This window comes from Spea bombifrons, chromosome 10 (assembly GCF_027358695.1).
Source record: "Spea bombifrons isolate aSpeBom1 chromosome 10, aSpeBom1.2.pri, whole genome shotgun sequence".
Classification (NCBI taxonomy): Eukaryota; Metazoa; Chordata; class Amphibia; order Anura; family Pelobatidae; genus Spea; species Spea bombifrons.
The window spans coordinates 6,064,780-6,090,126 of NC_071096.1; the positions used below are offsets into that span (position 1 = coordinate 6,064,780).

The 25,347-nt window shown below is 45.9% G+C and overlaps 1 protein-coding gene across 3 annotated transcripts in view; it reads right to left on the reverse strand.

Moving 5' to 3' along the window:
• ANO1 (anoctamin 1) overlaps nt 1-25,347 on the reverse strand; it is a 74,207-nt gene that overhangs the window by 30,002 nt on the left and 18,858 nt on the right. For 2 of the 3 annotated variants that reach the window (XM_053448778.1, XM_053448777.1), the window contains exons 2-3: nt 23,618-23,790; nt 792-1,124 (exon numbers count right to left, since the gene is read on the reverse strand). In XM_053448778.1, the coding sequence (XP_053304753.1) occupies nt 792-1,124; nt 23,618-23,790 (506 nt within the window). Of the gene's footprint in view, nt 1-791; nt 1,125-3,975; nt 4,257-23,617; nt 23,791-25,347 lie in introns of those variants that run through there. The other variant, XM_053448779.1, reaches the window with a different exon arrangement.

Below are 25,347 nucleotides of genomic sequence, written 5' to 3' on the forward strand. Positions count from 1 at the left end.
AATCTCCTTCACTGAGATTTTATTCTTGAAACGCAGGTTTAAAATACACAAAAAAGTCTTGTTTCTACTCTACTGAAAGTCACTAATTTAAAATACGATGCAGTTATCGCCTAATCGCTTATGTGAATAACCAGCTAGACCGGGGAACAAAAGTGACCTTGGCACTTTAAGGCCACCGGCCGCGAAGTACAATACTCTTACACACTGCCATGTGTAGCCACGTGTTTCCAGCCAGCAGCCACACGTTAAAGCACCGGATCTGCCGCGCGAGGGCCATCAGAAAGTAACAGCCCCGGGGCATCTGGAACCAGTCCACCAGGCACTTGCCCAGTTTGCCAGTCCAGCCTGAGAACGCGTAAGCCTCTTGTACTGGGCCGTACGAGGTTTTAGTGGTGGCTGGAAGTGGAGAAGCCAAGAGCCCACTTCTGGTGACACAGCATCACACGATGACACGCCTGTACAGAACACGCATACCAGCCATTTACATTTATCCAAATAGGTTTAGGAAGCTGGGTGTGACGTTTACTTTACACGTGGGTGGACGCTTTGATTTTTAACCGTCTGACATTCATCCTGAAATAAAAAAATTAATTAACCCGCTAGTTCTCTCGCTGGATTACATCGTCTGTTTAACACAACGTCATCTTATTCACCACCAAACCCCTTGCCTGGTTTTCAAAAGTTGGCCTAAACATTAAATGCGTTTCTTCGAGGAATACGTAGAAGGCATAAAGTGACAAAGAACGCAACAGTGGGAAGAATCTGGACCTGAGCAGGTTTAAAGTCATTACCTCTTCGTCTTTCTCCAGTTCCAGACCGGTCTCTATCAGGTTCCCTTCAAACTCTTCCCTGCGAAACCTTTTGTCGTCTTCATGATAATCCACCTTGGGTTCCGCCTCGGCCGACTCCAGGTCCCTGGTCCCACCGGGAAGCGGATGACCTTCCTTCCCGCTCCGCACGCTGTGCATGGAGTTATTAGAGTGGGACTTCTTGCTCGGCGTCCTGTTCCCAGAGGACTTCTTGTAAGTGTACGCCAAGATATAGTCCACCTTCCGCTGACCGTCTCTGAAGCACAAGCCGTGCTTGCAGGCAGCATTTTGATCGCCGCTTAAGGAATTCAACAACTGCGGAGGAAAGAAAAGCGAGAAAACATCAGTCTTTTTTCTTTAAAAATCAAAATTATTTTGGCAAGCCACCCCTCTCTACCAAATATAAGAGACTGGGTACAGGCCGACTTTACTTACGTTACCGCTTACCGGGGCTTTCCAAAATGTTCTTTTACTATACACATTGTTGGGGCTTTTAGGGCCGTAGAACCCTGCGATACCCTCATACCCAGCAAACATTCTGACCTCCTAGAAAAGTGGGGCATCAGGGGAGGAGAGAGGGGCATCAGGGATTTAGGTCCTTCCTAAACAGACGCTTGGGAGGTGTGCAGCATGCACAGACATGGAATATAACAATATATGTTTATTTAGAACAGGAACGTCAGAAAAACTCACACGGTCTACAGAGAAGATCTACACTATTAACTTTAATAGGATGTTTTAACGGGTTTTCAGTCGACACAAGGACTTTAATGCCTGGCCAGGGGCACGTGACCATCTGACGGTTCCCTATATCACACAGCTGTAAAGATTATAACACAATGTTTAGTCCAATACTAATCATAGTGCCTGCGGTATAGTCTAAACAGTCTGCAGCCTGTATACGGATCGGAGGAGCCCGTGAAGAATCCGGGGATATTTTTAAATCTACACCAAAAACATACTTTCCCTTCTCTGCCCTAATTTTAATTCTGATCTCACTGGCTTTGTTTCTGTAAAATCCTTGGCATCTTATATTTTGTTGTTTTTGTTCTTTAGTTGAACATTTAGCCCATATCTCCCCAGTTTCCCGTTTTGAGAGTGCCGTTCCCTCTTTGAGACCAAACTCCTCGATGCCCCTCTTTTCTAGGCGCTCGGAACGTTTGCTGGGTTTGAGGGTATCGCAGGGTTCTACGGCCCTAAAAGTAACAATAATGTGTGCAGAGAGAAGATATTTATAAATAAATAGTGGTTTTCCACGTGAAGAATAACATACCTCTTGGTTATAACCCATTTTCCTAAGTTTAGAGATAGCCTAAAACTCTTTCAGTTTTTTTACTCTAACCAAGATTGGATATCCTTGGTCTAAATAACCTGATGACATTCTCTTTCCAGGAAAGGGAGTTTAGTGTAATAGGAAAGGAACATTCACCAGTTAGAAATGTCATCTTCCCAGTTTAACTCTGTATTATACTGGAGAAGCTCACTGGGGTCAGCCCAATAATACAGAGCCGATGTTTAACGCGATCGAGTAAACCCCGCGCTCGGGTAAAGCCGCGGCCTTCCTTTATTACCCAAGGTCTGCTTTGAGAAGATAAAGCCCATTCCTGCCCCAAAGGAGAACTCCTAAGATGACATCTGAAGGATTTAGAACCTCAAGGCCTTCATATTATTAACTTTGTCTTTCTTTAAATAGCAAAACATAAAATATAAAACCCGTAGTGCACGGGAGACATTGTTGCTAAATCGATGCTAAATGAATTTTAAGTAATAAAAGTCAGTCCAAAGGGGGCTACGGATGGCTATTAAAGGAGAAGAACCAGCAAACAGGCTAAAAGTACCTAATATTATCGTCTATAAAATTCCGGTCACCGGTTTCTAAATCCGCTGGTGAGAAATCCCTAATGCCACGATTTTACCCCGGAAACCAGATACAAAGCAGCGCCGATGCCCGAACCCTACCGCCTGCCTGCTTTATTACACATGAAATGTATCGAGGAGCTTTACAGGGTCACCGATCCTCCAACCCTATTGTTAATTACACCGCGATCCGAATAAACGCGTCAATACGCAGGCGATTGATGTTTAAAAAAACGGGCGGTTATAAACACTCCAAGAACCCGATCCCGACCTTTTCACACAGAGGAGCGCAGAGCTCGGGTTGGTTTATACAAGAATAGTTATACAGTCGGGAAATGATTAAGACGCAGCCTGGAGTACAGGTCTGACCCCCGGTGCTCCTCTAAACCCACCATATATCCACCTGTCATCTTATTTAAACGGAAAATGTGCAGATTGGGGACATGTCGTCTAAACTATGCTGACTCGAGGAATAGCCTTCAACGCGCAAACTAAAAGCACTACGAGTTCTGCGGATATCATTTAAACACAAGAAAAAAAATAATAAAAGACGAAAACGTACGCCTACCACTTCTCCCGGGACGCAGTTCCACTTATCTACCACCCTCTCAGTAAAGTAAAACCTCCTTACATTACATCAGGGTTCATACGTTTTGTTGAAATATGTCATTGTCTGTATAATTCGTTCCACGGCGCTACAGAATCTGTTGGCGCTATAAAACATACCTGGAGTTCTAAATACAATTAAATATGGAATTAATTAGTAAAATGTTTAATTTAAGGCATCAGCTTTTTACCGTGGTTACAGTTCCTGTCTGTTCTCTTTTTTTTTTATAATCCTTATAAAAATGGACAGATCAGAAATTTAACGCGATGACCATTATAGTGAGAGACACTTTTTCCAGATTTGGATCTTTAATAGGGGCAAATTTCACACCCCCGTGCCACGTCCATGTTCACCAAAGTAAAAGGAGGTCACGCGTTTCTTTAGATCTATGACCCTTACAGTGATTATCATTCCGTCGTCGATCAGACGGATGGATGGAAGCCGCGCAGGTAGGATTTTGCGGCAGCATCGAGGGATCCTACAGAATGTGACAGTATACAAGGTCGCGACGTGTGCCAGGATATATAATCCGTCACGCCAGATGTTACACGGGCAAACTCATCAAAACCAGATTAAGTTCCTTTAGAGAGAAATGCCTGTCACATCTCAGGAGGAGACCGCTGTGGTCTGAGACTTCTGTAGGTGTTGAAGGACAATGCAAAGAAACTAGTATAAAGTATATAGGCAATCCCGAATACTTACAGTTACAGAGACCATTGCGATCGTTGAAGTGGTCCTGTGGATGAAGTTAGTCCTGGTCCTTCTGGTTCTAGGACCAGCAGATAAGTCAGTCCAGCAGTTTGTGACTCAGGAACTTAAGTTCAGCGATCGGAGCCGCTGGTGGGTGGGCTGCGCTGTCACCCAACACGTCCCACAAACAGCCTACACAGACGTGCCATAGAAACCCTCCATACAACACAACGCAGTCACGGCTCAGACATGCAAAGTCTCCGAGGTCCCCTGTGCTGAGTGTATCAGCCCTTAGAAACACGCTGCTTATGAATGAAACATTTCAAGAACTTCACACCCCCTGAGAAGACTCAGCGAGCGGTGGACGAGCACTGCCACCTACTGTACCCACCCAGCAGACAGACAGACGGACAGTCCTGCACTCACTCACACCGCTTAAAGAAGAACACGCACACGTATGACTAAAAAGAAACACGCTGCGTGTCTATGTTTACTTATTGATCTGGCCCGTGGGGATTCGCCCTCAAACTACCTTCAACTCAGCAGTAGTATTACTAACCAAAAGGGATTAACCCTCCGAGTGCAAAAAAAAGGGAGTGGGATACGTAATCAAATATACATGAAACATAGAAAGATCTTGCCGGCAGATCAGCCCCATCAAGTCGCCTGGTTTTCCTGATATAAAGACCTAAACCTTAATCAGTCTCGTCTTAGATTCAGGAGCCGTATGCCTATCCCATGAATATTTCAACTCCCTTTACTGTTTTAGCCTCTAACACTTCTGCTGGGTGGCTGTTCCACTTATCTACCACCTCCTCAGTAAATAACTTCCTTACATTATATGTAACATAGCACAGAGTAATTTCTGCTTCCTCTTTAATACACTACGCAATAACCATCGGAGCCCTCCGCAACCGTCCGTCATTGTCCGTTTAATGAATGCCATGACGCTACAGAATCTGTTGGCACTATAAACATAAAAGGTAATACTACCGCAAACTTTTGATGTTGCTATGGTAATATTTTTGGCCAATCCCTTGTCAGCTCATACATCATGTGATGAGAGACGAGAAAAAAAAAAAAAGACAGGGCATATAGAGTTAACAAGGGGCTGGGAGGACCGAAAACGCCAGAGTGCAAAGAACCGCTCTGACCCTCGAACAGTTAAAGCAACTTGTAACAATAAAACATTAGAATCGGGATCTTATATAATAAAATAATAATAATTCATTGGTGACGCTCTGTGAAGCTGGACCGGCGTGTAAATTATTTCAATTGTTTTGATTATATATATATTATTTATTTATTTATGTTTCATTATAGCCCAGAAAGTTACAGAAACCCCAGCGGTCCGTTATGCCAAAGGTGGTGTTGATGTAACATTCAGTTTCCCCCGGATAAAAGCTATACTGCTATCAAGGGGTAATCGTTTAATAAAAAAAGAGATTCCTGAACCGAAGAGCTTACATTCTACTGCAGCGGCCAAATGCGTAACCAGGTGCTTTCTGAATAAGCTGATCCTGGGACTCCTCAAATATTAACCCTATAATAGTCTGTCAAAAGATTATTTTGCAGTAACCAGCCAATGCGGACAACCAAACGGTTCTAATAATGGTTTTTGCGGAAGCCATTGCTTGGTAAAGATAACATGAACCTAGTCACCTGAATTCAAGCAGGGATTTCAGCTTTACCGGTGAGACCGGTCAGTTATTAATGCAGAGTCAAGCTTAAAGAAGTGTATGACCTTGAAAATTAGCCCAGTTACCCTGAGATTCGGGTGAAGATACAGGGACTCAGGGGGGTAAAAGCCAGATGAAACGTAAATCCTCCTGATAACACCTTTATTAATTCAGCATGAGGGAACCTGAGGCACATGAGGTTATGGCTCTGTGAATGATATGGGCCCATTAACCCTTCAATGAGGGCTGACTACAGAGGCTAAGGCTTGAAATTCCAAGCAGAGACTCTAAAACATATAGAAGCGCGTAACACGCTGGCTCCGAAACACTTACTTGGGCTATTCCTATCTTCTTGGAGAGATCGGTACGCGTGACCGGTAACGGGGACTCACACACGCCAAGCTCTTCTATCGAAGCCATGGTTTTCCACAAGTCCCACAGCAGACAGAGAGCAACTCGGAGCGCGCAGCGACCGAGACTTCAATACAAGAGCATGTGAACAGCTCCAGACTTAGACCACCGAGCCCTATCCTCAAGAAGCCACGGGGGAAAAAAGTGAAACCTCCCAAGATTTAGTAATCAGTTCCATCCATGTGCAGCTAATGAATTCCTTGGACTGGTGGTTTCTGCGCCTGGTCAGGATCCTATAAACTGGGATCAGGGTGATCTTGGGATCCGGCGGATCCTGGAGCAGCCAGATTTTCAATGCTGCTGTTTTAGCTCTGGGACAGCACAGAATAAATACCTACTAGAACACCCGTGTCCCAACTGACAATGCCTTTCAGAATCTTTCACATAAAGGCTATTATGCTTATAAAACACGAAGAATGAGAAGCAAAATGTATAGATCAAGAGGAAAGGCAATATGCAGACTGCGACTCAAATAAATGTTCTTAAAAGGCTACATCGTTCTCTTGATCTATACATTGTCTTTCAAGGTACAGATTATATTTGTGGATTCCATCACTGTCACGCATTGTTCCCGTTAAGGTGCTGTCCCATCAACTCTGCTAAATTTAACTAAACGCGACATTTGAAACCACATTCCCAGTACCGGTATTGGCCAAAGCGCTTCCTGGAAATAATACTAATAAAAAGACAGTCCTGCTACGATGTATTGGTTTAAGAGGCTCAAAGAGCCAAATAATGTTATCATTATTTCTGATTTATGTAGCGCCGTCATGTTCCGCAGAGCTGTGCGATGTGATTTTATACTGGAACTGGAACAAAATATAAGTGGAACTGCATCTTTAATTCACTAAATCCTGAGTATCTTCAGATTTCTTGCGGACGGACAAACATTCTTAGAAGCTTTTAGTTTTATTTGATATATCAGCCTGCACCTTAATTTGTCGTCACCAAAAGCTGGTATCCTGGGAATGGAGATCATTGAAAGGGATTGTCCAGTCACTCAAGCATGTGTGTACCATACGCATGATCATGCACACGCGTGTGGCAGGTAACAGGACCAGGCTGATTCTTCACACTTCAAATTGTGGCTTATTAATGAGACGATAGCAACCATGACTCCCGATTATGAATATAAAGCCTGACTCATAAAGGTATGTTTCGCATGGATACATTGTGGGCACCTTCCCATCACTATGGGCTCCCTAATCAGGAGCGTTGAGGGGCATGAATTCTATCTGCGGCTCGTTTCTCTGGGGAAAACATATCCGTCGGTATCTAAATGGTGTTTATACGCAACTTGTTTGAATTGTGAAATATTTATCTGATTAGAGGTTTACTGGTATGTTTATACTTTGATAATATGGATAAAGCACCTTATCTTGTGTTATTAGTAGACCGGTCACTGCTGGATCCGATTCTTCTCCATTCCCCAGGTTTCTACCAGGGCAGATCACGGAAAGCACTGGTTTGGGTTGGGATTGCTACATTTAGACCATTTAGACTAGAACTCTTACCCTATAGATATAGGTCATTACATAGAAAATAAGGCTGGAATACCCATGGAATGTTCCTGCTGATTGCACCATTCTTCTGGTTGCTACGGTGATATAACCAAGCTCCAGACTTTGCATCAAAATCATATTTTTTTATACATAATTCCACACTCTATTAATACAAATGAGTTCGCGTTACGTTAACAAGAAGCTCAGTTTACTGTACTTTATTTCTTAAAAGTCACTCCTTACCCCAGTGCCGTATTTCAGGGCTGCTCTAGGCCCTCTAGGCTCTTGCCGCTGTACTTTTCTAGTGGGTGCCAGGATATGATGTCATGATATGATGTCATATCTAGGTGCTCCACCTTTAAAGGAAGCACAGCATGAAAGGAAATCATGGAGGACTGTGCCGACTCAGCACAGCCCTCCATACCATTAGTGGGCCAGTTGGGGAGATCAGTAATCTCTTTTTTAAACTGGCCCATTGACTAGTAGCGTTACAGAGAGCCTGATCACCCCCTGGACCCTTAGGCCAGAATATGCCACTGCCTTACCCCCAACATTTCAGGGTTCAAACCGAGACACCGGGGTTGAGGAGTATGGCAATAGGTGGGAAGGGGCAGAAGTAAGTGGGACTAGGCTGGAAGTGGGTGTGGTCATGGGCGTGGCCACCTTCCCTCCTTACAGGACGATCTACCTAGCAGCGCTCAGCTGCAGAACATCACGAGGTGGCCATGTAGGAGCTGATTTAAAGGTCTATGCTGTTGCTCCATTGATTTTACAGCTCCCAGGGTCAGTCAGAGGAGGTCAGAGAAATGTTCCGCAAAAATCGGGACTGTTGGGAGCTATGCCAGCCTAGCCAAATGGGTTTCCGTTCCGCACTTCTAGACGATAGGCACATTAACGTTTCATCTGAATAATTTTGCCCAAACAGAGCTGTGCCAATTACGTGGTCTGAATACAGCATGTACAATACTGACCCCGGAATACTCATATGTATATACAATTGTTGGGGGAAAAAATTGTCCCATTTTTTTAAGTATTCCCTTCAATTATTTTGCTGAATTTATATTTTTGAAAAATGTTAATAAAACAATTTGACTTTAAAAAAAAGTCTGATTTTCCCTTCTTAGAGCCATTTACTGCGCGTTGCTTCCATGCATTACGCTGGCAGAGCTGCTGTCTGTTCTGAGTAATAATTATTTGACGTCTCTCCCTTTCATGCAGCGCTCCCGCAGAGATAAACGCTTTCCCTAAATGTACCCTGAAAATGTTTTCATTTCACTACATTGTCAGAGCGTAGAATTCTTTAAAAGTAAAAAAAGAAGTTAGATGCGCTAGATATTCCAGCTTAATTCATAAAAAGATAAAGTCTGTAGTGTCCAAGCGAAGGCTTGTTTGACCTCTGGCACTCCGCCTGCAGTCTAAGATTCCCAGGATGCTCAGATAAGTATATCGATAAGTAGCTGGCTGAGCATTGTGAGAGTCTGTGTGGAATGGAAGGACATAGACTTGGTGGCCTTGGTGTCACATGGTAAGATGTCATTGCACATAGTATCTCAAGAACAGTGGGGAAGATACAAGCTCTAGTTACTGGCGATGATCAGAACGGTCAGCTGTCTAGGAGCTGTCAAGTAGGAACTCTCATGAGTGTGCAGTGTCTCTTGGGTAGTTATTGTCTCATGGGTATGTACTTTCTTATGGGTGTATTGTCTCATAGGTATGTACTTTCTAATGGGTATACTGTCTCATAGGTATAGTGTCTCATGGGTATAGTGTCTCATGGGTATAGTGTCTCATAGGTATGTATTTTCTAATGGGTGAAGCGTCTCATGGGTATACTGTCTCATGGGTATACTGTCTCATGGGTATACTGTCTCATGGGTATATGTGACACCAGGCGGTTAAGATGGAAACAGGTGGTGGTTTCTTATTAACATTCAAGGACTTGCGTGGAAACTCCCTGGACTACTTAATAGCAAATACTCTGCAATCTGTAGAAGACAATTTAGAAGCCAATAACCTAAAGGGTCAAAAAACAGAAAGCGGACAGAACAGAGACCGTTTGCGACAAAAAAACTTTCCTTACACCTTCCGAAATATAATATTAAAATAGATCCGAATAGCGCAAAGAGCGTGTGCGGTAATACTTGTTAGCGGAGACACGCGGAGCTTCACGGACCAGCTCTGGGATTGTGTGACCGGTCAATGGTTTTACCCCAGACTCTCCGTTCCACTGGCGGGGGAAATGCTGAGCGACACCTTCTATGCAGGTAATCTCAGAAGGTGAGTCATTATATGGCATGGATTCAATCTGCGACCTAGGATAGGTGTGTTCTTATTACAAAACTGAAATAAGCAATGCCCCTGCTTACATTAATAGATCCACCGCAAGCAACACACCTACGACAACAACGCTGGAAGTGCAGCTGAAATGCTTCACCTGTCACTCAATCTGTCCAGTGTCATGCAGCAATAATGTAAGGAATATATAACAACTCTCAATCCCAATGTGGCTACCAGTCGCCTAACTTTTTGTGTTGGCGTATTGATTTTCCTAAGCAAAAGCATGGCTAGTAAAAGTTTCTGCGTGGCTCTTAAATTGTATGTCAATCAGTCTAGCCGAGCGTTTCTGTAGTATTTTAAGAACCAGCTTGTATTTGCAGGAGCCGAGAACATCCCTACAGACGTAGCTTAAGAAATCAATATGGTTTAGCTTATTGTACCCTAAATTTTAAAATTTTAGATTTTGAATTAAAATTCAGTCTGCCGTCGCCCTCTAGAGCGACAAACCCTGCTTTAAAAGCCGTGCCTTGTCCGATTGGTACACATTGTCTGGTTATAGCAGGCGTATAGTCCATATGGTCACATGTTCACATTGTATACACTGGAACAGCAGAACGCAAGGACAGTATATGCAAGAACGACGTTTCCTTTCTAAAGACTTCATATACATATCAAATTCATAGACATATCATAGGTACGCAACTCAAAAGCAACACTTTTCCCCCATTTGTGGATGTTTTTATAACACCATGGTGGGTATTTCTAGAAAAGGAGAAATTTTAAAGGGTTAAAAGTAGACTTGTGCATTCGTCTTCGGGCGAACATGAAAACGAGCACGAAGAGGCCGTTTTTTTGTTCGTTCCGAAGGAACGTAGAACAGAATACAGTGCCGGCAAACCGTAGGCGAAGACGAAGACTCACAATCACGAAGAATCGAAGATTCTTCGTGATCGTCTTCGTTTTTGCCGCGCAACCGCCAAAATTTCAAACAGGAGTGAGCTGATCCTCGTCTGTCCAATCAGCTCACTCTTGTGACGTAACGCTAAGGGTCTCGTCCAATGCCTGTGCTGCTGTTTTTTGAATTCTGAAGGCGCCTTTATAAGACCAGAGCTTGCCTGAGAGATCCATTCATTTTTCGCTGTGACTGCTTTGGCAACACTGCTGTGCTGCATCCGAGCGTTACAGAGAGAGATTGTTCTGTTCTGTGTGAGACTGGTAAGCCTTTCTCACAGTGTACTTCATCCTCACTTCAGTGCTACTTAATATAATTAATTTAATAATAATAATTTGATTAATTTAATTTTTTTAAAATTAATTTGTCATCAACTTTAGTGTAAGTGCTGTTGAGTTGACAGTGCACCCAGTGCCTCAGTGGCACTGGGGTGCCCTTGCCCTGGGCTGGCACTAGTGCCTATTGCCTGTCCTGCTTAAATAAATTAAATAGAATTTATAAATTACAATTTAATAGAATCTATAATTTAATAGTTCATTATAATATTATATATATATATATATTTGTCAGTCATATATATATATATACTATAGTATACTAGTGTAGAGTGTACTGTAGACATTCATCTACTAGTGTCTAATTTAAAATCAGTAATATTAATTAATATAATTAATAATTGAATTCATTATAAAATATATATATTTGTCAGTTATAGTTAGTAATAGTATACTAGTGTAGAGTGTACTGTAGACATTCAGAACATCTACTAGTGTCTAATCTAAAATCAGTAATATCAATAATTCTCTAATTCTTTCTTATCTTAATAGTTAATTAAATTAGCTATAAATAAAAGTAATAATATTAATTAATTACTACTAGCGTATAGTTCAGCTAATCTTATTAGTACTGGTGCTGCAGCTCTATAGTTTGTGCTTTGTTTTAGCAACAGTAAGAGACCAAGTCAATTTTTCTTAATTAATCTTTCATTTTATTTCATTTGTTTTGCTCACCTCAGTCCATCAGTGAAGTGAACTTGTTGGGCTAGTGAGTGCAGCCGCATAAGTGCTGTGTTTTTTTTTGATCAGCAAGCAGTGACGTTAACTGTTTTGCAAAGATTTTCTCATTTATTTTACATTTTATTTCAATTTTATTAAAAGTACCCTTAGTGTTTTGCTCACCTCAGTCCATCAGTGAAGTGAACTTGTTGGGCTAGTGAGTGCAGCAAGCAGTGAAGATAACTGTTTTGCTGTGACATTTTATTTTATTTCTAATTCTTTTCAAGAAAAATTGACTGTGACGAGCTGTACTAAGCAAAGCTTCAAGCTACTAGCTGTAGTACTAAAATAATTCTAATCTTCTTTAATCTTAATCTATAATATATTATAAATAATAATATTCTAATTCATAATCTATAATATAAGTAATTCTAATTCTAAATTCTAATTCATAATCTATATTCTTCTATCTATAATACATAATATATAAGTAAATTAGTTCTAATCTATTAATATTATATAACTTAATATTAATTAATAAATCATATACTGAATCTGATTTAACCTCACTTTAGCTTAGTGGGTTTGAGAGCGTCTGCCTAGAGGTAGACTTATAGTAAGGAAATATAGCTTTAGGCTAGCATAGTAGTAGGCTAAGCTCTTAGGCCCGTGTAAATTCAAATTAAAAATAAAATACTGCTAGTTATTAAATAGTTAATCTTGAGTTAATAATTTAAATAACTTTAGGATTTTGGCAGATTGCACACAGCACAGTGCAGTAGTGCATAGTTTTACTTTTTAAGCAGTAGCACTGAAGAGAACTTCCTCTAATTTTTTTGTCTTTAATTCGTTTTTCCTTTTTTTTATTTTTATTTTTTTATTTTTTTTTTATAGTTTTTTAAACACTACACTACACTACACTACACTACACTACACACACAACACAAAATTTGAAATGGATCCTCCTTTTGGGACTAAGGAGGGACAAGCTCCATCTACCACCACCACCACCACCACCACCACCACCAGCACCACCACCAGCACCACCACCAGCTCTAAGATGCAGCCTTTGCGTCAGTCTAGTCGGCCAAGTAGGCCAAGCTCTCGCTTATCATTTGGGGAAGCATTGCTTGAAGGATCATCAAGTAAAGGAAAGGCACCAAAAGCAGGCAGTAGTAGTGCGGCTAGGCCCACAAGCTCTATGGTTTTTTACGGAAAGCCTAAAGCACCAGAAGCACGTTCAAAGTTAAAGGGTAGCACAAGTAGTACCAGCCCAGTGACTAAAAAGAAGTGCCTTTTGCCCCAAGCAGCATCTTCCCCATCCACCAGCAGCATGCAAGGTACCAAGCAGAGCCAAATTAGCAGCAAGACTCAGAGGGGTCCCAAACCAAAGCGATCTCATTCCTTTGTAGGGAAAACCACCACCACCACCACCCCCGCCTCTACCACCACTAGTGCTGCGCCTACTGTTCCCACTGGTACCGCCACGCCATGTCCTCCTAGTACCTCTAGCAAGCCACCAAGTCCTTACAAAATTTTTGTAAAGACAGTTAGAGAGAGGGCTACACATAGTGGAACTCCACCTAGCGAGGTAGCAGAGGAGCCTGAGACTGAGAGGCCAAGTGCAGAGTCTATTCTTCCTGCTCGCACTACTACTAGTCACGAGTCTCACGACGATATCAGTCTTAGCTCCAGCCTAGCAGGAATTCCATTCGATCTGGCTAATGAAGAGCTAGACTATGAGCCAGAGGAAGTAGAGGAGATGAGTGGTCAGGAATCAGATTCCTCAGGGAGCAGTGTCCAAATGACTAGTGCACAATTTTCCCCTGAGCCTCCACCTTCTCCGCTACGATCATCACCATCACCACCACCAGCAGCAGCAGCAAAACCTAGCAAATCTAAAGCAATTAGCAGTCCCACTATGGCCAGTACTGTTACCACCAGTCCCACCACCACTAGTTCTGCCTCTGTTGATCCACCCCGAGCAGTAAGAGCAGCACCCAAGGCACACTCCAAGGCTATGCGCGCCCCAATTTGGGAGCACTTTGAAAATGTTGAAGAAGGGCGCTATGGAAAGTGCAAACATTGTGGGAAGCTAATAAGCAGAGGGAAAGTGTCTGGCCATTTTACCAGTGCTAGCATGAAGCATCACCTCAGCACTCAACACAACGCTGTGCTATTGGGGAAAGATGCAGAGGTAAAACTTAGTGCAGGCAGCATAGCTGGTGGCCGTGGAAAAACCCCAACAGCTTCTTCTTCTGAGCCAATAGCAGCAGCAGCAGCAGCAGCAACTAGTGCTGGCAGCCAGAGACCAAGGCAGGTTGGAGCACTGCATGTCCAGCCCACCCTGGAACAATTTGTGGCATTCCAATCCAAAAGGTCAATGCCCAAACAGCAGGCCAATAAAGTAACGCGACTGATTGGTCAGTTCATTGCTGTTGGAGGGGCATCCTTCTCTATGATCGAAGGGGAGCCTTTCAAACAATTGATGGCGGCTGTGGCTCCACAATATACAGTTCCGTCACGTTCCACTTTCAGCAGGAACATTGTCCCCTCATTGTATCGGTCCTGTGTTGCAGCAGTGAAAGAGGAGCTTTCCAAGGCTGCTGGTCAGTCTGTTCATTTCACTACAGATTTGTGGAGTGCACCTAGCGGCCAGCATGCCTTTCTTTCTTTGACAGCACACTGGTGGCAGCCCGGTGTGTCTAAGGAAGCTGCTGCAGCAGGCTACCGATCTTTCCTTCTCCATGCAGAAGTGATGGATGAAAAGCACACTTCCCAAAACATTCTGCATGCGATGAGGAAAATGTTTAGCCTTTGGGTGGGAGCAGAGGCGGGCACCAATGTTGAAGTTGGTTTTGTGGTAACTGACGGAGGTGCCAATATGGTGAAAGCGCTGCGAGATGGTCATATTGTTGGTGTGCGCTGTGCAGCCCACATCATCCATCTTGTAGTGAAGGCAGCAATGTCAGAAGGAACTAATGTGGCAGCAGTAGTTCTGTCCCGCTGCAGAAAGATCGCTGGGCACTTTCACCATAGTGTTAAGGCTAGCCAACTTTTGAGGGAAGAGCAAGAGAGGTCAGGTCTTCCCGTACACTGCCTACGTCAGGATGTCAGTACACGGTGGAACTCCACGTTAGACATGCTAGAGAGGATTTTGGAGCAGCAGAGGGCAATCCATAATCTTGCCTCAGAGCACAATATTGGGATTACCTCTCCATTGAATAGGGAGGATTGGACAGTGATCGCCCAGCTAGTGGCAGTCCTTAAACCATTCAGGGATGCCACAGAAAATTTAAGCTCAAACACTGCCAGTCTGGCCCAGGTAATCCCAGTGTTCTCCCATCTAGGCAGCAAGATGGATGTGTTCCTTGGAAACCGTGAGGCTGTTCAAGGTGGCACTCTACATCCTGACGTAGCAGCCATAGTCAGGAAGCTGAAGGATCTGCTAAAAGTACACCTTCGCAAGCGAATGGAAGAGAGTCCCGAAATGATGCTAGCGTGCCTTTGTGATCCAAGAATTAAGGGAAAGCTAGCTTTGAAATTCAATGTTCTCAGTAGCTACCGGGAGCAATTGGTCAACAAGGTGCGTGACTGGCAGCGTAAAATGGGAATGCTGTCCGAGGAGGGTGAGGTGCAGGAGGAGGAAGAGATGATGTGGTCTGCTACCCCTAGCAGCAGCATCAGCAGCAGTGCCACAAGCAGCACAACACAGCTGAGTGGAGCAGCTGCGTTTTGGGAAGAGGCACTTGGCAGTATAGTTGGACCATCTGACAGAGCTAGCAGCAGAAAGGAGAGTAGTGCTGCTGAAATGGTCAAACTTTACCTCTGTGAAGTTCCTTCTGCTCCTAATGTTGATCCTCTTAGCTACTGGGATGAAAAGAAGAGTGTGTGGCCTGCACTCTCATGGGTTGCGCAGCAGCTTCTATCATGTCCGCCAACCACTGTTCAAAGTGAGCGCGTGTTTTCTATGACTGGAAACATACTGAGTCCACAGCGCTCACGCATGGCACCTCATCTGATGGAGCAGATTGCCTTTCTTAAATTCAATCTGCCCAAATTGGGTTACCCAGCTCTTAGCTTGGAAAGTTAAATTTTTTCTCTCTAATGTTTAAGGTAGTTTCTCCCCCTGGTTGCACTTGCTGCGGTGTGGCAATGCCTGCTACCTCCGCTGGTGTAGCCAATTTACGCTAGGGCCTAGTGTCTGAGCTCTGTAAGTCCGCTCCCAAACGCCTAGGACTGACAGTCTTTGGATGCTTTGCCCTGGGGTGAAACAGGTGAGTGGGTCGTCAATTGCCCACTCATTCACCTTTTTCCGTTTCCAACGCTGCTGCTGGTGGTGGTGCCAGTATCTTTTGCCAGTTCGCTTCCTGGCTGAAATCATGCCTCAGATGTCCCTAATGGAAAGGGTAGTTTCTCCCCCCTGGTTGCACTTGCTGCGGTGTGGCAACGCCTGCTACCTCCGCCGGTGTAGCTAGCTTATGCTAGGGCCTTGTGTCTGAGTTCTGTAGGTCTGCTCCCAAACGCCAAGGACTGACAGTGCTTGGATGCTTTGCCCTGGGGTGAAACAGGTGAGCGGGTCGTCAATTGCCCACTCATTCGCCTTTCCCAATTCTGCTGCTGCTGGTGGTGGTGCCAGTGTCTCTCTTCAATGCCAGTTCGCTTCCTGGCTAGTGTCATGCCTCGAATGTCCCTGATGGTAAGGGTAGTTTCTCCCCCCTGGTTGCACTTGCTGCGGTGTGGCAACGCCTGCTACCTCCGCCGGTGTAGCCAGCTTACGCTAGGGCCTTGTGTCTGAGTTCTGTAGGTCTGCTCCCAAACGCCAAGGACTGACAGTGCTTGGATGCTTTGCCCTGGGGTGAAACAGGTGAGCGGGTCGTCAATTGCCCACTCATTTGCCTTTCCCAATTCTGCTGCTGCTGGTGGTGGTGCCAGTGTCTCTCTTCAATGCCAGTTCGCTTCCTGGCTAGTGTCATGCCTCGAATGTCCCTGATGGTGAGGGTAGTTTCTCCCCCCTGGTTGCACTTGCTGCGGTGTGGCAACGCCTGCTACCTCCGCCGGTGTAGCCAGCTTACGCTAGGGCCTTGTGTCTGAGTTCTGGAAGTCCGCTCCCAAACGCCAAGGACTGACAGTTTTTGGATGCTTTGCCCTGGGGTGAAACAGGTGAGCGGGTCGTCAATTGCCCACTCATTCGCCTTTCCCAATTCTGCTGCTGCTGGTGGTGGTGCCAGTGTCTCTCTTCAATGCCAGTTCGCTTCCTGGCTAGTGTCATGCCTCGAATGTCCCTGATGGTGAGGGTAGTTTCTCCCCCCTGGTTGCACTTGCTGCGGTGTGGCAACGCCTGCTACCTCCGCCGGTGTAGCCAGCTTACGCTAGGGCCTTGTGTCTGAGTTCTGGAAGTCCGCTCCCAAACGCCAAGGACTGACAGTTTTTGGATGCTTTGCCCTGGGGTGAAACAGGTGAGCGGGTCGTCAATTGCCCACTCATTCGCCTTTCCCAATTCTGCTGCTGCTGGTGGTGGTGCCAGTGTCTCTCTTCAATGCCAGTTCGCTTCCTGGCTAGTGTCATGCCTCGAATGTCCCTGATGGTGAGGGTAGTTTCTCCCCCCTGGTTGCACTTGCTGCGGTGTGGCAACGCCTGCTACCTCCGCCGGTGTAGCCAGCTTACGCTAGGGCCTTGTGTCTGAGTTCTGGAAGTCCGCTCCCAAACGCCAAGGACTGACAGTTTTTGGATGCTTTGCCCTGGGGTGAAACAGGTGAGCGGGTCGTCAATTGCCCACTCATTCGCCTTTCCCAATTCTGCTGCTGCTGGTGGTGGTGCCAGTGTCTCTCTTCAATGCCAGTTCGCTTCCTGGCTAGTGTCATGCCTCGAATGTCCCTGATGGTGAGGGTAGTTTCTCCCCCCTGGTTGCACTTGCTGCGGTGTGGCAACGCCTGCTACCTCCGCCAATGTAGCCAGCTTACGCTAGGGCCTTGTGTCTGAGCTCTGGAAGTCCGCTCCCAAACGCCAAGGACTGACAGTGTTTGGATGCTTTGCCCTGGGGTGAAACAGGTGAGCGGGTCGTCAATTGCCCACTCATTTGCCTTTTCCAATGCTGCTGCTGCTGCTGCTGCTGCTGCTGCTGCTGGTGGTGCCAGCATCTCTTCTCTGCCAGTTCGCTTCCTGGCTAGTGTCATGCCTTAATTGTCCCTTATGGTAAGGGCAGTTTCTCCCCCCTGGTTGCACTTGCTGCGGTGTGGCAACGCCTGCTACCTCCGCCAATGTAGCCAGCTTACGCTAGGGCCTTGTGTCTGAGCTCTGGAAGTCCGCTCCCAAACGCCAAGGACTGACAGTGTTTGGATGCTTTGCCCTGGGGTGAAACAGGTGAGTGGGTCGCCAATTGCCCACTCATTTGCCTTTTCCAATGCTGCTGCTGCTGCTGCTGCTGGTGGTGCCAGCATCTCTTCTCTGCCAGTTCGCTTCCTGGCTAGTGTCATGCCTTAATTGTCCCTTATGGTAAGGGCAGTTTCTCCCCCCTGGTTGCACTTGCTGCGGTGTGGCAACGCCTGCTACCTCCGCCAATGTAGCCAGCTTACGCTAGGGCCTTGTGTCTGAGCTCTGGAAGTCCGCTCCCAAACGCCAAGGACTGACAGTGTTTGGATGCTTTGCCCTGGGGTGAAACAGGTGAGTGGGTCGCCAATTGCCCACTCATTCGCCTTTTCAATGCTGCTGCTGGTGGTGGTGCCAGCATCTCTTCTCTGCCAGTTCGCTTCCTGGCTAGAGTCATGCCCAAAATGTCCCTAATTGTAAGGGCAGTTTCTCCCCCCTGGCTGCCTCTGTCTGCGGTGTGGCAACGCCTGCTACCTCCGCCGGAGTGGCCAGCTTACGCTAGGGCCTTGTGTCTGAGCTCTGGAAGTCTGCTGCCAAACGTCTAAGACTGACAGTGTTTGGGTGCTTTGCCCTGGGGTGAAACAGGTGAGTGGGTCGCCAATTGCCCACTCATTCGCCTTTCCCATTTTTCAATGCTGCTGCTGGTGGTGGTGGTGGTGCCAGCATCTCTTCTCTGCCAGTTCGCTTCCTGGCTAGAGTCATGCCCAAAATGTCCCTAGTGGTAAGGGCAGTTTCTCCCCTCTGGCTGCGTCTGTTTGCGGTGTGGCAACGCCTGCTACCTCCGCCGGAGTGGCCAGCTTACGCTAGGGCCTTGTGTCTGAGCTCTGGAAGTCTGCTGCCAAACGTCTAAGACTGACAGTGTTTGGGTGCTTTGCCCTGGGGTGAAACAGGTGAGTGGGTCGCCAATTGCCCACTCATTCGCCTTTCCCAATTCTGCTGCTGCTGCTGCTGCTGGTGGTGCCAGTGTCTCTTCGATGCCAGTTCGCTTCCTGGCTAGTGTCATGAATCAAATGTCCCTAATGGTAAGGGCAGTTTCTCCCCCCTGGCTGCCTCTGTCTGCGGTGTGGCAACGCCTGCTACCTCCGCCGGAGTGGCCAGCTTACGCTAGGGCCTAGTGTCTGAGCTCTGGAAGTCTGCTGCCAAACGTCTAAGACTGACAGTGTTTGGGTGCTTTGCCCTGGGGTGAAACAGGTGAGTGGGTCGCCAATTGCCCACTCATTCGCCTTTCCAATTTTTCAATGCTGCTGGTGGTGGTGGTGGTGGTGGTGGTGGTGCCAGCATCTCTTCTCTGCCAGTTCGCTTCCTGGCTAGAGTCATGCCCAAAATGTCCCTAATTGTAAGGGCAGTTTCTCCCCCCTGGCTGCCTCTGTCTGCGGTGTGGCAACGCCTGCTACCTCCGCCGGAGTGGCCAGCTTACGCTAGGGCCTTGTGTCTGAGCTCTGGAAGTCTGCTGCCAAACGTCTAAGACTGACAGTGTTTGGGTGCTTTGCCCTGGGGTGAAACAGGTGAGTGGGTCGCCAATTGCCCACTCATTCGCCTTTCCCAATTCTGCTGCTGGTGGTGGTGCCAGTGTCTCTTCTCTGCCAGTTCGCTTCCTGGCTAGTGTCATGAATCAAATGTCCCTAATGGTAAGGGCAGTTTCTCCCCCCTGGCTGCCTCTGTCTGCGGTGTGGCAACGCCTGCTACCTCCGCCGGAGTGGCCAGCTTACGCTAGGGCCTTGTGTCTGAGCTCTGGAAGTCTGCTGCCAAACGTTTAAGACTGACAGTGTTTGGGTGCTTTGCCCTGGGGTGAAACAGGTGAGTGGGTCGCCAATTGCCCACTCATTCGCCTTTCCCAATTCTGCTGCTGCTGCTGCTGCTGGTGGTGCCAGTGTCTCTTCGATGCCAGTTCGCTTCCTGGCTAGTGTCATGAATCAAATGTCCCTAATGGTAAGGGCAGTTTCTCCCCCCTGGCTGCCTCTGTCTGCGGTGTGGCAACGCCTGCTACCTCCGCCGGAGTGGCCAGCTTACGCTAGGGCCTTGTGTCTGAGCTCTGGAAGTCTGCTGCCAAACGTTTAAGACTGACAGTGTTTGGGTGCTTTGCCCTGGGGTGAAACAGGTGAGTGGGTCGCCAATTGCCCACTCATTCGCCTTTCCCAATTCTGCTGCTGCTGCTGCTGCTGGTGGTGCCAGTGTCTCTTCGATGCCAGTTCGCTTCCTGGCTAGTGTCATGAATCAAATGTCCCTAATGGTAAGGGCAGTTTCTCCCCCCTGGCTGCCTCTGTCTGCGGTGTGGCAACGCCTGCTACCTCCGCCGGAGTGGCCAGCTTACGCTAGGGCCTTGTGTCTGAGCTCTGGAAGTCTGCTGCCAAACGTTTAAGACTGACAGTGTTTGGGTGCTTTGCCCTGGGGTGAAACAGGTGAGTGGGTCGCCAATTGCCCACTCATTCGCCTTTCCCAATTCTGCTGCTGCTGCTGCTGCTGGTGGTGCCAGTGTCTCTTCGATGCCAGTTCGCTTCCTGGCTAGTGTCATGAATCAAATGTCCCTAATGGTAAGGGCAGTTTCTCCCCCCTGGCTGCCTCTGTCTGCGGTGTGGCAACGCCTGCTACCTCCGCCGGAGTGGCCAGCTTACGCTAGGGCCTTGTGTCTGAGCTCTGGAAGTCTGCTGCCAAACGTCTAAGACTGACAGTGTTTGGGTGCTTTGCCCTGGGGTGAAACAGGTGAGTGGGTCGCCAATTGCCCACTCATTCGCCTTTCCCAATTCTGCTGCTGGTGGTGGTGCCAGTGTCTCTTCGATGCCAGTTCGCTTCCTGGCTAGTGTCATGAATCAAATGTCCCTAATGGTAAGGGCAGTTTCTCCCCCCTGGCTGCCTCTGTCTGCGGTGTGGCAACGCCTGCTACCTCCGCCGGAGTGGCCAGCTTACGCTAGGGCCTTGTGTCTGAGCTCTGGAAGTCTGCTGCCAAACGTCTAAGACTGACAGTGTTTGGGTGCTTTGCCCTGGGGTGAAACAGGTGAGTGGGTCGCCAATTGCCCACTCATTCGCCTTTTCAATGCTGCTGCTGGTGGTGGTGCCAGCATCTCTTCTCTGCCAGTTCGCTTCCTGGCTAGAGTCATGCCCAAAATGTCCCTAATGGTAAGGGCAGTTTCTCCCCCCTGGCTGCCTCTGTTTGCGGTGTGGCAACGCCTGCTACCTCCGCCGGAGTGGCCAGCTTACGCTAGGGCCTTGTGTCTGAGCTCTGGAAGTCTGCTGCCAAACGTCTAAGACTGACAGTGTTTGGGTGCTTTGCCCTGGGGTGAAACAGGTGAGCGGGTCGCCAATTGCCCACTCATTTGCCTTTCCCATTTCCTTTTCCATTTCATTATTTTCCTTCTGATACACAACCAACCAAACATAACACACACAATAACACATATAACACATATAACACACAGTGACATCACACATAACACACATACACACACACTTACAATGCACAAAACACAAGGACCTTTTCCTTGTTATTTGCCCTGGCCTTCACTCACTAATAGCATTACATTAACACTATAACTCACACTTCACCCTATAACATTTTTCCATCCACATACCTGCCAACAGACCCAACTTTTTCAGGGACAGTCCTGCTTTTTTCCAGTCCTGTCCCATCTAATTTAGCTAAACTAGGTATGCAAAATGCAAATACACATAGGTAGGTATAGCTCGGTAGGTAACGCTACTATAAACATTTAATAAATATAATCAAGTACTAAATAATAAATCTAACTTTAAAATACATTTAAATAAACCCCTATTTTTTTTTAAAAAAAAACATTAAAATTAAATTATTATTATTTAGACATAATCCATCTTTAACCAAACCAGTGCACTGCTACTAATCTTAAACATAACCGTACATTAACCCTAAGCTATTTTTTAGTTCTTGTCCAACATTTTTCCATCAGCATACCTGCCAACACACCCAAGATTTTGGTGGACAGTCCTGCTATTTTCCAGTCCTGTCCAATAAGTAAGTTGGGTTGTTGCAAAGTATGCCATTGTAAATAGGTAGCAAATGTTAGGCATGTAAAGTGGTCCAAAATCAATTTAAAAATGTAAAATATTCCCTATTCTTTTATTAAACATCTATGGACAGTACACCTCGGTATGTGTGTGCAACTCTATTGGTCGTTTCGGCAGGGGGCTCGCCTGCCATCAACGAATGAAGTGCATTCTGCAGTTCTGCAATTCACTCGTTGATGCCAGACCAGCCCCCTGCCGAAACGACCAATAGAGCTGCACACACGTACCTTCACGGCAGCTGCTGCTGCTGTGATGTGTTATTAACCCCGTATTAACCCCTGCTAGGCAACCAGGAGGAAAACGAAGATTAAACGAGCACGAAGAATGTCCGCGAATATTCGCCCGAAGAGAAGACAGGAACGGGCGAATATTCGCGGAATACGAAGATTTTTTTTCCCCCGAAGACGAGCACGAAGACGAACACGAAGAGCCCCCTGGTGCCCAAGTCTAGTTAAAAGAGAGCGCTAGGAGAAACAGAGAAGCGGACTCCAGATTGTTAGGTAACAAAATGCAGTTACGATTTTATTATTATTATTATTATTTTTTATTATTTTTATACTATTATCTTTTCTTTATACAGCGCCAACAATTACGCCGCTCTTCTCACAATCCATACATCAAAAGTTTCTGACAAAACGAGACTTGAAGCACTAAGACAAACCCATACGTTCGGTACAGAGAGCTCCGCTCACGAGTTTCCAATCTAAAAGATTTTTGAGCCAAGACCAACCTGCTAAAAGATCTTGTCTTAATGACAGAGAAGCGTTTGGGGGGTCCTACTTGGATCACCTGGTTAGTAGACCCCCTAACACGCAGCGAGTGATTTTGTTCAGAGAGGAGAGGATTGTCTCTTTTTTCCTTTTTTTTGGTTTCTACTACAAAACGGGTATTTGTTGATCAGATTATTTAATTCTCTATACAAGTGCATTCGGGGCATCTGAAACTCTCTATCTGGGGTAATCTAGCTCAGAAGGATCTGAGAAGGACAAACAGGATACGCGAAAGAGCTAATATAAATCACAATCCTTCCAATGCCGTCTGTCTAAATATGCCACAGGTTCCCGGAGCACTAAATAAAGATGATAGGTTGTATTAGACTGCCAGCTCTGTTGCCAAGGAACATGTGTTCTGTTATTGTCATTAATTGTGCAGCTAAGAATGTAAGGATTATTAATCCGATCAATGACAACATTCTCTAACTAGTTGGATAAAAGTGTTTAAACTCATTTGCTTCCAGATGGTCTGTAGAATGGCGTTTGGAGTTTGCCATTTAGGTGTTATGCCCCGCATATTGCTTAATAATGGTGATTATTAGTGATAAAATAATAGTGGTAATTGTTGAACCTGACATGTTTAACATGTTCTTTTATTAAGGAGCAAGGACAATGTAGCATATGTTAAGAAGGTTTAGGAAGAGCGTGATCTACTCACCACTGTCTCTGGCTGAATATATCCAATATCTTCAATTGCCTTGATGTTGATAATGTGAATGCCCTTGTCTTCGTTGGCCGTGGCGTGGTGCTTCTCATTCTCTCTCATGGTCTCATTGAAAGTTTTCCCGGGCAGAGAAGAAGCCTTCGAGTCTCCACATGCGGTTCTCTGCTCTGCAAGAGACAAGAACACATCTAGCTTAGCAGTGATCTGAGGCTCTCTCTCCCACGCCTCTAAAACCTGCTTTCCTAAGCTCTGCCTCTCCTCTCCCCTTCCTTGTGCTCCATAGCAGCTTGTAGCAAATGAAGTGCGTTGGGAATTGGCTGTCAAAGGGTAATGCAGAGCAAAGAGCTAATTAAATCAATGCTTTGTTTACGCAAGAGTGTTTACGGTCATAATGGTCCCACAAAAAAGTTACTCTACAGATTCCTTCAACAGATGATTCCGTGGAATTTGGAGAAAGACCATGCAAGTAGGCGAGAGCGGACGAGGCGCTCACCATGCTTAGAGGCAAATTCTAAGAGTGATACAGGACAGGCGTTGGAGAGGGATGTGGGCCAGGGAGGATGGGAGATGCGAATGAATGATTGGAAGAGAAGAGGAACGCGATGAAGGATAGTGAATGTGAGCATGGAGGCTTTGGAAGATGTTTTATGAAAGTGGTAAGGTTTGGGATCAAGTGAGCAGGTGGTCAATGGCCAGGAGGAGACAGAGATGGAAACTTTAGATTCTATAACCATAGAGAAGGAGTTGAAAGAGGTTGGAGGGCCTGCGAGAAGTAGTTTTGGAAAGTTACTGGATGGGATTATGTTTAGGACGGTGTTGGTCTTCTGCTTGCAGCCTTGATCAGTATGAGAGCGGAAAATAAAGACAGAAAGGCCGGCGCAGAGGAGAGAATCAGTGACTGAGGTGGCCTGGGGTTAAATTTGTTAGTATTGATTGGGGACCCCAAATCCCTGAAGCCCCTCTTTCCTCCCCTAATGTCCCTATTTTCTAGGAGCTCAGAATGTTTGCTGGGTACGAGGGTATCACAGGGTTCTACTGCCCTAAAAGTCACAACAATGTGTTTATAAATCAGCATGTAAATAAAAAAGCATCTTGTTCTTAATGCCTCGCTCAGTTACATAAACAGCTATCAATTGGTCACACAAATAATTTTGGTAAATCCCATTGTAATCCATGTGTTTCTTACTGATACGAACTATCGTGCCCGTATAGTCTGGCCATTTTCCTTGATGTCATTGATCTTGCCTTAGATTCAGAATCCATATGTCTATCCCACGCATTTTCAATTTCCACCATTGTGTTAGCTTCTATCACTTCTGCTGGGAGGCTGTTCCACTTATCTACCACCATCTCAGTAACTTAAAACATCCTTACATTCCATCTAAGTCTCTGATCTCATGTTCTAACATTTCTCGTCCTTTGCCTCATGTGAGTATGAAGTGTATTCAGGTTGATCTGAGCGCTTCTGGTCTCCTGTTGGAACACGTTGTGATAATGTATCCATAAGTGTCACAGTAGCAATAGACAGACTGTTGTGTTTCTAGTTCCTATGAGTGTGTAGTGTGCGCCAACAACGTCTTTATGCAACGGAAGGCTTGCTGCTGTGTATATTTAAGAGCACATTCCACGCCAGCCACAGACAATTCACATTTCTGAACCCTTACTGCTTCATTTCAAACATTTTGATCATCTGACATTTCCGGTAATGTGAGCGCTTTGACGGT